Raw genomic sequence first — 12,925 nt, forward strand, 5'->3', positions numbered from 1 at the left:
CTGACAGGCTGCAACTTTGCAGGACAAAACTCTCGCAGTCCATCCAGCGTCAAGTAGTTGACCATCTTCACCCAAAGCAATTTGGACCTCTCTCCTTAGCTTTCGGGTCGCTCACCCGGGCACCATTACGGTCAGAATCTGTACCCCGTCCCATGGATGGAGATCGTAAATTCCCTTCAATCATTCCAGCTGCTCCCACGTTTTCAAACCCACTTTCTTCGGGTCGGGCAATCTTGTGGACCACTTGTCGATTTTCTCAGGGGAAGCCGGGTAGTGTGTCAAGTACGCGTTGCGCTCGGCCGTGGTGACCTCGCTACCATTCACAGTCTTCTTTTCCGTCTTGACCTTAACGCGTTTCTGTTTAAGGGGAGCTAGTCGCGGAAATGGTAACCCATCATCATTGTCACTTTCTTCACTGGAAGACTTGGCTAGACCTGCTTCACGCAGTTGCATCTTCCGTTGTTCTGTTTGTAATGACTTCAAACTCGGATACAAGTTAGTTGGAGGTGGTCGGCGAGGTTTGCAAAGCTCTCCCGGTTCCTTCGGTTGAGTCGTCTGCTGGTCTTGTAGTTGTTTTTTAAGCTCTTTAATTTCAATCTGTAGCCTTTCCTTTTCAGATTGTTTTTCGGCCTCTAGCTTTTCCTTTGCAAGCTTTTCAATTTTCAGTTGTTCGCAGACCTCCTTCAGTTGATCCTTTGCACTCGTTAGGTCGTGATCACATTGGGCTTGTCACATAATCTCATTGCGCTGCTGAATCTGGCCCATTATGGCTAGGGACCATTGGGTCAGTTCTTTATCCTTTAAACATGTTGTTTTTCCCCAGACTCTCTTTATATCTTCCAGGGACCACTGTCCCGTGGAGGTGCCATATTTTTGCCCAATTTCGGTGTACGCTTTAGCCAAATTAAACTGTTGCTCTCCATATTCTTTCAACTGCCGTAGTATTTCATCTTCGGGAACGTCAGGTGGGGCCCGCCCACCTTTGACGGTAGTTGGTAACTGTCGGTAGCCTTCGTCTGTCATTTTATCCATTCAGATAGGGAAGTAGGTCTCGAGCCGTCAGGCTTTTCACCAAATAGGTATTTCGTCAAATACCGCCAAGTTAGACGTCTTGAAAGGGGGTCTCGAGCCGCACAAGAAAGGGTATTTCCGTCAAATGCCGCCAAGTTCGGGATCGCTTAGCAGGGAACCGAAATTTAGACAACGACCAAGGACTTTTCACATAAAGAGGAGTCCTTACCTCTGGGGACGCAGATAGGTCCGATGTCTGTGGCTTCAGTCTTTATCCTCCAGCGATCCTGCCGACTACGCCAAGTTGTTGGATCCCATTGGTTACACAAAGTGAGACGAGGTCCGACTGTAGCTTTAAGAAACTTTATTTGCAGTACTTCTTGGTTACATCATCAGCAAAGCAAACAACAACAACACCTGGGCTCTTCTCTCCTGCCTGAGCAGGGAAATCAAGCCTTTCTTATAGTTTTAGATTTTTTATTTTAGATTTAGAGATACAGCACTGAAATAGACCCTTCGGCCCACCAAGTCTGTGCCGACCATTAACCACCCATTTATACGAATCCTGCACTAATCCCATATTCCTACCACATCCCCACCTGTCCCTATATTTCCCTACCACCTACCTATACTAGTGGCAATTTATAATGGCCAATTCACCTATCAACCTGCAAGTCTTTTGGCTGTGGGAGGAAACCGGACCACCCGGAGGAAACCCACGCAGGCACAGGGAGAACTTGCAAACTCCACACAGGCAGTACCCAGATTTGAACCCGGGTTGCTGGAGCTGTGAGGCTGCGGTGCTAACCACTGCGCCACTGTGTTCTTCATACAAATCAGTGACACCCCCTTTATGTTCCCAATTGGTTTACAAACTCTGCAGTTTCTTGGTGTCATGGCCTGATTGGGGTACTGCCTTGTCACCTTCCCCTCGAGCAGTTTCTCATCCCCCCCCTATCTCCTTGGACAGTTAGGCTGATTGTTGTACAATTGGCTACTATGAAGCAGCTGCAGCTGTCCTGTTAGTTTTTGCTTGTTAGTACTTCTTCTACTGATAAGCTGTCTGTGCAGCCCTGAAGCTATGAAGTCAATTCTGATAAGCTGTCTCTGCAGCTCCGAAGTTAGTTTGTTAGTAGTACATGATTGATTAATTATTTCACCTTAAATGTCCCCATATTATTCTGTCCCCACACTAGAAAGGGAAATTTCACTGGGTTGGTTTATCAGTTGTTAAAATGATTTCAGTCATGGATTGTTCTGCAGTCTGAAATGGGCAACTTGTTCCCTCAGTTTCTTTGTAAAGGAGCTGAGGTTGAAGTTTTGCCTGAGTTCACATCACCCAAAATTCTGATTGTTCTGCTACTTGGATCTGAGTTTGTTGAACAGTAGTAACTGACTCTCCAGGATCTTGTGTGATTCCATTTTACTTGCATAGCCATGTCATGTACAACATGAACCTTTAATATGTTTGTCCCACTTCTCCTCATCAAAATTTTAAATGAAATTTCCTTGAGGCTTAGTGAATTTTACCTCCTCAGAACTTGATGCGTTTCTCTGCAGTCACTGAGAGATGAATTTCTGTAGAAAAAATATTCAAAATGAGGTGACAGCAGCCCTAAAATGTGTATGAAAAATAAAGCATTGAATTTAACCAACGAAAACAGATCAAAGTTTGTTTTTAAATGTTTTCATCTTAAAACGGAGCACCATACTTCAAGGAATGTATTTCTTTTGCTAGCTTGTTTTTCCCTTTATTCCTGAGGGTCTTCACTAATGCTCGGATATAGTTCTAAGGCTGTGGGCAGCAACTTTGTATTGAATCCAAGTGAACATTCTTCATGATTGAGCTGAGACAGTGATTGGTGGCAAACTAAGAGCAAAACTGCAGATGCTGGAACTCTGAAATGAGAACAGAAAGTGCCAGAAATACTCAGCAGATCTGGCAGCATCTGTGCAGAGAGAAACAGAGTTGACGTTTTAGGTCTGTGACCCTTCATCAAAACAGTGAAGAAGGGTCACAGACTTGAAATGTTAACTCTGTTTCTCTCTGCACAGATGCTTCCAGACCTGCTGAGTATTTCCGGCACTTTCTGTTCTCATTGTTGGTAGACTGTTCTACTTTGGGAAACATTCACAGCCATGTCTATTCCCGAGTACTTGTGTATTTTGCATATAAGATAGTACTCAGGAATGCTAGCCGCCCCAGCACAAAGTCGCTGAGACCAATTTTGATGTTTTTAGTGGTGCCTTGAATCAGATAATTCAGCGTAGGAATCAAATCTGAGTCCTTTGTGGTCTTTGTTGGTTCAGTTTCATACTGTGTAGTAATTTCTCACTGAGCCATAATGTTAGCTTGAATACTTCAAAATGTTTCAAGAATTTCGCATTTGGGGAGAAGCAGGAAAAACTTGGCAGTGTACAATGATCTGACCTGAGCTTGGTCTGTAGCAGTGAATTGAATAAAGTTACAAGAGAAATAGCCCAATTTTCATCTTACTTTTAACAGTTATTCTGGTGCTTTTGAGAATACACAGATTGGGCAAAACATTGTTTTGGTCTTGCATTAACTTGTAAGCCACACCACTTAATATGTAATGATATTATTAAATTGATCAGTTAGTAGTTTTGTGGCATTAACTAATTGCTCAATTGAATAAGTACATAATAAGTTATGTACTCATGTTCATTTGGGCAATGCTAATCTAGTTCAACATAGTTAACTTGTGATCGCACTGTAGTTTTGAGAAAATTGCTTTTGTGTTTGAAGAAACCAGTTATTTAAGCGATTTAGCAAAAGAAATGTGTTCCATTGAATTAGAACACCTGGCAAAAAATAACATTTGAGCAGTTAATCTCCAAGTAGTTTATATCTCTCTCTAATTATTTTAGCAGCAGTTAATTTGCCACAAGGCTGATTTGCAAATTAGTCCTCCTTAGCTGTACCAACGGATTAAAAAATGAGAATAGCTGCCGAGCAAACATGCAGTAGCTGCTTTCACCTTTTATGACTGGAGTACAGTGTACTGCACAATACTTTATTTAATTTCCAAAAGTGGAAAGGCAGGCAGCTATGATGCGGTCCCACTGATCTCAGGCCTGGAATGCCTAATAACATTTGGAGTAGCCGAACTGTAAGAATAACAGACTGTGACATCTAAGTGATCAACTTGTAAAAAGAAATGGCAGAGACTTTGAACAAGTATTTTGTATCTGTCTTCACAGCAGAACATACAAAAAACATTCCAAGAATAGTAGAAAATCAAGAGGAAAAGGGAGGGGGAACTTAAGACAATCACTATCACTAGAGAAAAAGTGCTAGGACTAAAAGCTGACACGTTCCCTGCACCTGATGGCCTGCATCCTTGGGTTTTAAAAGAAGTGGCTGCAGAGATAGTGAATGCATTGGTTGTAATCTTCCAAAATTCCCTATATTCTGCAAAGGTCCCAGTGGATTGGAATACCACAAGTGTAATACCTCTATTCAAGAAAGGAGGGAGACAGAAAGCAGGAAACTATAGGCCAGTTAGCCTAACATCTGTCATTGGGAAAATGCTAGAATCTATTAAGGAAGTAGTAGCAAGACATTTAGAAAATCATAATACAATCAGGGAGAGTCAACATGGTTTTATGAAAGAAAAATCGTATTTGGAAAATTTATTAGAGTCCTTTGAGGATGTAACAATCAGGGTGGATAAAGGGGAACCAGTAGATGCAGTGTATTTCAATTTTCAACCGGCATTCTATAAGCTGCCACATAAAAGGTTACTACACAAGTTGAGAGGTCATGGTGTTGGGGGTAATATATTGGCATTGGTAGAGGATTGGCATTCTCAGGTTGGCAAACTGTAACTAGTGGAGTGCCACAGGGATCAGTCCTAGGGCCTCAATTATTTACGATCAAGAGAATGACTTAGATAAAGGGACTGAGTGGATTGTAGCCAAATTTGCTGCTGATACAAAGATAGGTAGGAAAGAAGAACAAAAAGAACAAAGAAAATTACAGCACAGGAACAGGCCCTTCGGCCCTCCAAGCCTGCGCCGATCCAGATCCTCTATCTAAACATGTCGCCTATTTTCTAAGGGTCTGTATCTCTTTGCTTCCTGCCCATTCATGTATCTGTCTAGATACATCTTAAAAGACGCTATCATGCCCGCATCTACCACCTCCGCTGGCAACATGTTCCAGGCACCCACCACCCTCTGCGTAAAGAACTTTCCACGCATATCCCCCCTAAACTTTTCCCCCCTCACTTTGAACTCGTGACCCCTCGTAATTGAATCCCCCACTCTGGGAAAAAGCTTCTTGCTATCCACCCTGTCTATACCTCTCATGATTTTGTACACCTCAATCAGGTCCCCCCTCACATAAATAAAAACAGAAAGTGCTGGCAATACTCAACAGGTCTGGCAGCATCTGTGGAGAGAGAAACAGAGTTAACATTGCAGGTCTGTGACTTTTCATCAGAACTGGCAAAGGTCAGAAATGTAATAGGTTTTAAAACTCTCTCTGGCCCTCTGTCCTATCACACACCTTCCCTTTTGTTCTCTTTTCTTCCCCCTCCCCCCACCCCCACTTTATTTGCTTCTCTCTCCACAGATGCTGCCAGACCTGCTGAGTATTTCCAGCACTTTCTATTTTTTTTTTCCAGATTTTCAGCATATAGGTGGGAAGGCAAGTTGTCAGGCGGACAGAGTCTGCAAAGGGATATAGATAGTTTAAGTGAGTGGGCAAAATTTGGCAGATGGAGTATAATGTAGGAAAATGTGAGGTTGTTTATTTTGGCGGAAGAATGGAAAAGTAGAATATTATTTAAATGTACAGAGACTGAAGAATGCTGCAGTACAGAGGGATCTGGGTGGCCTTGTACATAAATCACAAAAAGTTAGCATGCAGGTACAGCAAGTAATTAGGAAGGCAAATTGAATATTGGCCTTTATTGCAAGGGAGATGGATTATAAAACTAGGGAACTCGTGCTGCAACTGGACAGGGTATTGTTGAGACCATATCTAGAATACTGTGTACAGTTTTGGTCGTCTTACTCGAGGACGGACTTTTTTGCCTTGGAAACAGTTCAGGGAAGGTGTCACTCGGCTGGGATGAAGGGTTGTCTTATGAGGAGAGGTTCAGCAAGTTGGGCTTAATATATTGTTGTAGTCTACATGGACTTGAGTAAGGCTTTTGATAAGGTCCTGCATGGGAGATTGGTTAAGAAGGTAAGAGCCCATGGGATCCAGGGCAAGTTGGCAAAGTGGATCCAAAATTGGCTTAGTGGCAGAGGGTGATGGTCGAGGGTTGTTTTTGCGAGTGGAAGCCTGTGACCGGTGGTGTACCACAGGGATCGGTGCTGGGACCCTTGCTGTTTGTAGTATGCATTAATGATTTAGATGTGACTATAGGAGGTATGATAAGTAAGTTCGCAGATGGCACGAAAATTGGTGGTGTCGTAAAAAGTGAGAAGGAAAGCCTTAGATTACAGGACGATATAGTTGGGCTGGTAAGATGGGCAGAGCAGTGGCAAATGGAATTTAATCCTGAGAAATGTGAGGTGATGCATTTTGGGAGGACTAACAAGACAAGGGAATATATAGTGGATGGTAGGACCCTAAGAAGTACAGAAGGTCAGAGGGATCTTGGTGTACTTGTCCATAGATCACTGAAGGCAGCAGCACAAGTAGATAAGGTGGTCAGGAAGGCATATGGGATACTTGCCTTTATCAGCCAAGGCACAGAATATAAGAGCAGGGAGGTTATGATGGAGCTGTATAAAACGCTAGCTAGACCACAGCTGGAGTACTGTGTACAGTTCTGGGCACCACACTATAGGAAGGATGTGATTGCACTGGAGAGGGTGCAGAGGAGATTCACCAGGATGTTGTCTGGGCTGGAGCATTTCAGCTATGAAGAGAGACTGAAAAGGCTAGTGTTGTTTTCCTTGGAACAGAGAAGGCTGAGGGGGGACCTGATTGAGGAATACAAAATTATGAGGGGCATTGATAGATTAGATAGGAAGAAACTTTTTCCCTTGGCGGAGGGGTCAATAACCAGGGGGCATAGATTTAAGGTAAGGGGCAGGAGGTTTGGGGGGATTTGAGGAAATGTTTTTTCACCCAGAGGGTGGTTGGAATCTGGAACGCACTGCCTGAAGGGGTGGTAGAGGCAGGAACCCTCACAACATTTATTTAGATGAACACTTGAAACACCATAGCATGCAAGGCTATGGGCCAAGTGTTGGAAAATGGGATTAGAATAGTTAGGTGCTTGATAGCTGGAACGGACACAATGGGCCGAAGGGCCAATGACTCTATACACATTGGTGTTCTGAAGAAAGGGAGGTGATCTTATTGAAACATCAGAGATTCTGAGGGGGATTGATAGGGTAGATGCTGAGAGGATGTTTCCCCTCCTGAGGGGAATATAGAACTAGGGGGCACAGTTTAAAAATAAGTGGTCTCCCATTTAAGATGGTGCTGAGGAGGAATTTCTTTTCTCAGAGGGTCAGTAACCTTTGGAAATTTCTTCCCCAAAGAGCAGTGCAGCCTGGGTCATTGAATATATTCAAGGCTGAGTTAGACAGATTTTTGATCTACAAGGGAGTCAAGGGTCAGCAGAAAAGTGGAGTTAAAGCCACAGATCAGCTATGATCTTATTGAATGGCGGAGCAGGTTCAAGGGGCTGAATGGCCTACTCCTGCTCTTATTTCTTATGATCTTAATTTTAAACCCATTGCTGGCAACATCACCATAATAAAAAGAATCATTAGCATATTAGTGGTAGCCCAGTATTGTAGGTGATAAAAAATCTGAAATACTGGCAGCAACACTGATCCAGGTGCTACCAATAGATAAATCTATATCCCAGCATGGTGCCGAGTACAGTTTCATATTCATTCCATGCAGAAGTGATTGGTAAAAGTTCAGTTTATATTCTGGCAGTGGTATGTTCCCATAACGTGAAATTGAATTCAAGAACTGATTAAAAACAGGAAATGCTGGAAACATTCAACAGGTCAGGCAGCATTTGTGGAGAGAGAAACAGTTAACGTTTCAGGTTAATGACTTTTCATCACAACTGGGAAAAGTTAAAAATATAATAGGTTTTAAGCAAGTGAAAGGGGAGAGGGTGGAAAAAGAACAAAAGAGAAAGTCTGTTATAGGGTGGAAGACAGGAGAAATTAAAAGAGTTGGTAGTGCAAGGCCAAAGGGAGTGGTAATAGGACAAGTAAAGAAAGAAAAGATGCTTCTAGAGGAGGTGTGAAGGGCAGAATGATGAACAACTGCTGCAGCAAGCAAAAGCAAAAGAAAAACAAAAGTAAAACTGAAACTTGCAAAGAGAAATGGGGGCAGAGGTTACTGTCTGAAATTGTGGAACTTAATGTTGCGTCCGGAAGATTGTACAGAGACTAATTGAAAGGTGAAGTGCTATTCCTCGAGCTTATGTTGAGCTTCGTTTGAACATTGCAGGACGCCGAGGCCAGAGAGATCAACGTGAGAGCAAGGTAGAGAATTAAATTACAGGTGACCGGAAGCTCGGGGTCACACTTGTGGACTGAACTGAGGTGTTCTGCAAAGTGATCACCCAATCTGTGTTTGGTCCCCTGAGTGTAGACAGACCGGATTATGAACAGTGAATACAGTACACTAAATTGAAAGAAGTACACTTAAGTCGCTGTTTCACATGAAAGAGGTATTTGGGGTCTTGGATGGTGAGGAGAGGGGAGGCGAAAGGGAAGGAGTCGCATCTGCTGCATTTGCATGGGAAGGGGAGGGGGTATTGGGGGTGATTAAGAAGTGGACCAAGGTGTCATGGAGGGAATATTGTCTTCAGAATGATGAAAAGAGATGGGAGAAGATGTTTTTGCTGGTGGCATCACGTTGGAAATGGCAGAGGATGTTCCGTTGAATACGGAGGCTGGTGGGGTGAAAGGTGAGGCAAGAACTTATTATTTTGGTTTCTTCTCTGTTTTGTTTTCAGGAAATATTACTGTTGTTCCAATTCTGAAAACCATTGGTTTAGGCCTTGGAGTTTTAATCTGGGCTGCATTTAATCTCCTGATGGGATGGGCAAGTTCTAGGTAAGTCCAAGTAGCTAACTGTACTGTTCTGTTATTACCATCACTGTTCATTTTTTATTCAGAGAATACAATTGCAGCTGAAGAATTTTTATTATGAGAGGGATGATGTATTCTAATAATGCAATCGCCCTACTATAGCGCTCTATTACTGTAGCTTTTAACAGTGCTGTTTGTGGCTTCAATGTCGGTAGAAAAACTTACATAAATAATCCTCACTGCAATTAAAATTTTGTACAATGGATAGGCAGGATAGTCAGCTGAGGAAAACCTCAAGAGAAATCCCAAAAGTAACATCTGATATTGATTCGTGTACGAAAATGATTGTCTAAAAGTTCTTCTGACTTATTTTCAAGTTTTAGTGTGTTGGCCCAGGTCTAAAATATCTTCAGTGACTAACAGGGAGAGACAATCTATTGAAAAATAAACCAAGTAAAAGGTGTCATCCCATGAGCCTGCAGAAGTAGGTATTTGGTTGGGAACCCTCCATCCATTTATTATTAAGTCAGGTTTAATTATTTTATGCACCTGCTGGCAATGAGGACCATAGGAGACTGCAAGAGGTCTTTGACAGATTAGCAGAAATGCAGTTTAGTGTGGTGAAATTTAAGAAACCTTTTGAGAGGAAAAACAAGGAATAGGGGTAGAAACTCAGTGGAAAGAGACTGAAGGTTGTGGCACATGAGACCTAAGGAGTACAGGGGTTCAAGAAGGCAGCTCACCACCACCTTCTTGAGGGCAATTAGAGATGGGCAAGAAATTCTGGCCCAGCCAGTGATCCCCACATCCCAAGAACAAATAAAAAAAATTCCTTGAAAGTATAAGTTCAAATAGATGATCCCAGAAAAGTAAATAGCATATGGGTTTCATAAATAGCAGCATAGATTACAAGAATAAAGAATTAATAAATTTGTACAAGACAATGGTTTTGTTACAGTTAGAGTGCTGTATGCAATTTGGACACTTAGTGTAGAACACTTAAGAAGTAAGAGCTAGAGTACGCCATTTATCCCTTCAGGCCTGCTCCACAATTCAACAAAATCATGGCTGATCTTCTATCTCAACTCTACCTTCCTGTATTATCCCCGTATCCCTTAATTCTCTTAGTATCTAAAAATCTGTCGATCTCTTTCATGAATATACTCAACAACTAAGCATCTACAGCTCTCTGAGAAAAAGAATTCCAAAGATTCACAACACTTGCAGTGAAATTTCTCCTCATCTCATTCTTAAATGGCTGACCCCTTAATCTGAAACTGTGACCCATGTTCTAGATTCCCCAGTCAGGGGAAATATATTCTTAGCATTTACCTCTCAAGCCTCTTCAGAATTTTATATGTTTCAATTAGATCACCTCACATTTCCTCTAAACTCCAGGGAATGCAGGCCTAGTCTACTCAATCCCTCTTCATAGGGCAATCCCCTTATCCCAGAAACCAGTCTAATAAACGTTTTGACGCACTCTCTCTAGGGAAAGTACGTCCTTCCTGAGGTAAGGTACTCCAGGTGTGGCCTCTCTAAAGCCTTATATAATTGTAATAAGACTTCTTTACTCCAATCCTTTGTAACATAAACTAGCATACCATTTGCCTTCCTAATTGCTTGCTGTACCTGCATGTTAACTTCCTGTGATTCATGGACAAGGACACCTAATTTCCTTGAATGCAAACATTTCCCAGTCTCTGACCATTCAGAATATATTCTGCCTTTGTATTTTTCCTACTGAAGTGGATAACTTCACACTTGGCCACTTTGTATTCCATTTGACATCTTTTTGCCTACTCGCCCATAGGCTGGAATTTTACGCCACCCCAGCAGGTCGGATGGTGGCGTAAAATTGAGCGGCGGGCTCCGGGAGGCCTGCCCGCGCCAATTCGGCCTTTGAACAGGTTTACGGAGGTCCGGCGGTGGCGCAGTGGGTGGGAAATGGCCCGCCCGCCCCAGGCCAGTCAAGACCCCTAATTGGCCACTTAATTAGAATTAGAGCATTACAGCGCAGTACAGGCCCTTCGGCCCTCGATGTTGCGCCGACCTGTGAAACCATCTGACCTACACTATTCCATTTTCATCCATATGTCTATCCAATGACCACTTAAATGCCCTTAAAGTTGGCGAGTCTACTACTGTTGCAGGCAGGGCGTTCCACGCCCCTACTACTCTCTGAGTAAAGAAACTACCTCTAACATCTGTCCTATATCTATCTCCCCTCAACTTAAAGCTATGTCCCCTCGTGTTTGCCATCACCATCCGAGGAAAAAGACTCTCACTATCCACCCTATCTAACCCTCAGATTATCTTATATGTCTCTATTAAGTCACCTCTCCTCCTCCTTCTCTCCAACGAAAACAACCTCAAGTCCCTCAGCCTTTCCTCGTAAGACCTTCCCTCCATACCAGGCCACTTAAGGGTCCTCGCCCGCCTCCACGGGTATTTTACCCGTGGCAAATGGGTGTGCCGGGGGCGTGAAAGGCCACCCAGCGGTAGCTGCCAGCCTTTCAGCGCCTCGGGGGGGGGGGGGGGGGTGGTGCTGTGGGGGTGCATGGCAGTCAGACACAGGGTGCCCAATTGAGGGCTGCCCCCGCCTCCCAACCCACCCCTGGGATGCAAGACGCCACCTCCCCCGAAACGATCACCCTAGCCTCAACAGGGCATGACCGATCCCCCTGGTGAAGCGACCCAAACTTACCCACTCTCGGCTCCATCAGGTCGGCTGGGCTGCAGTCCCAGCAGTGGCCACCGCCCCCGGTGGCGCTGCTGAGACTAAGAGCTGCCGGCCTGCTGATTGGCCAGCAGCTCACTGAGGAGGGACTTCCTCCATCAAGTGGGTGGAAGTCTCGCCTAGGGCCAATTAAAGCCTGGGGATCCGTAAAATACGGGACAGATCCCTAGGTTAGGCGGATGTGGTTTCGGCACCGACATTTACATCGGAGTCTGGCTCCCGTCCGCCCACTGTAAAATTCCGGCAATATTGTCTATATCCCTCTGCAGGATCGTTGCATCTCCCTCATTGCTAACTTTCCCACCTATTTTTGTAACATCAGCAAACTTGGATATGTTACATTCAGTCATCTCAGTCATTAATATAGATTGTAAATAGCTGAGGCCCAAGTACTGATCCTTGCAGTAATCCAATAGCTACAGCCTACCAACCTGAAAATGTCCCATTTATTCTTCCACTCTGTTTTCTGTCCATTAACTAGTCCTCAATCTATGCTAATATTTCTTTTCTTTGGGCCTCCTTATCTCGAGAGACAATGGATATGCACTTGGAGGTGGTCAGTGGATCGTGAAGCAGCGCCTGGAGTGGCTATAAAGGCCAATTCTGGAGTGACAGGCTCGGTGCTGCAGAGAAATTTGTTTGTCGGGGCTGTTGCACAGTTGGCTCTCCCCTTGCGCCTCTGTCTTTTTTCCTGCCAACTACTAAGTCTCTTCGACTCGCCACAATTTAGCCCTGTCTTTATGGCTGCCCGCCAGCTCTGGCGAATGCTGGCAACTGACTCCCACGACTTGTGATCAATGTCACACGATTTCATGTCGCGTTTGCAGACGTCTTTATAGCGGAGACATGGACGGCCGGTGGGTCTGATATCAGTGGCGAGCTCGCTGTACAATGTGTCTTTGGGGATCCTGCCATCTTCCATGCGGCTCACATGGCCAAGCCATCTCAAGCGCCGCTGACTCAGTAGTGTGTATAAGCTGGGGGTGTTGGCCGCTTCAAGGACTTCTGTGTTGGAGATATAGTCCTGCCACCTGATGCCAAGTATTCTCCGAAGGCAGCGAAGATGGAATGAATTGAGACGTCGCTCTTGGCTGGCATACGTTGTCCAGGCCTCGCTGCCGTAGA

General features: G+C 44.1%; 1 protein-coding gene across 7 annotated transcripts in view; it reads left to right on the forward strand.

Annotated features, from left to right (window-relative positions):
- LOC137375247 (transmembrane protein 144-like) overlaps positions 1-12,925 on the forward strand; it is a 350,909-nt gene that overhangs the window by 69,603 nt on the left and 268,381 nt on the right. For all 7 annotated transcript variants that reach the window (XM_068042121.1, XM_068042111.1, XM_068042150.1 and 4 more), the window contains exon 5: positions 8,985-9,084. In XM_068042121.1, the coding sequence (XP_067898222.1) occupies positions 8,985-9,084 (100 nt within the window). The remainder of the gene's footprint in view (positions 1-8,984; positions 9,085-12,925) is intronic.

Source organism: Heterodontus francisci, chromosome 1 (assembly GCF_036365525.1).
Source record: "Heterodontus francisci isolate sHetFra1 chromosome 1, sHetFra1.hap1, whole genome shotgun sequence".
NCBI lineage: Eukaryota > Metazoa > Chordata > Chondrichthyes > Heterodontiformes > Heterodontidae > Heterodontus > Heterodontus francisci.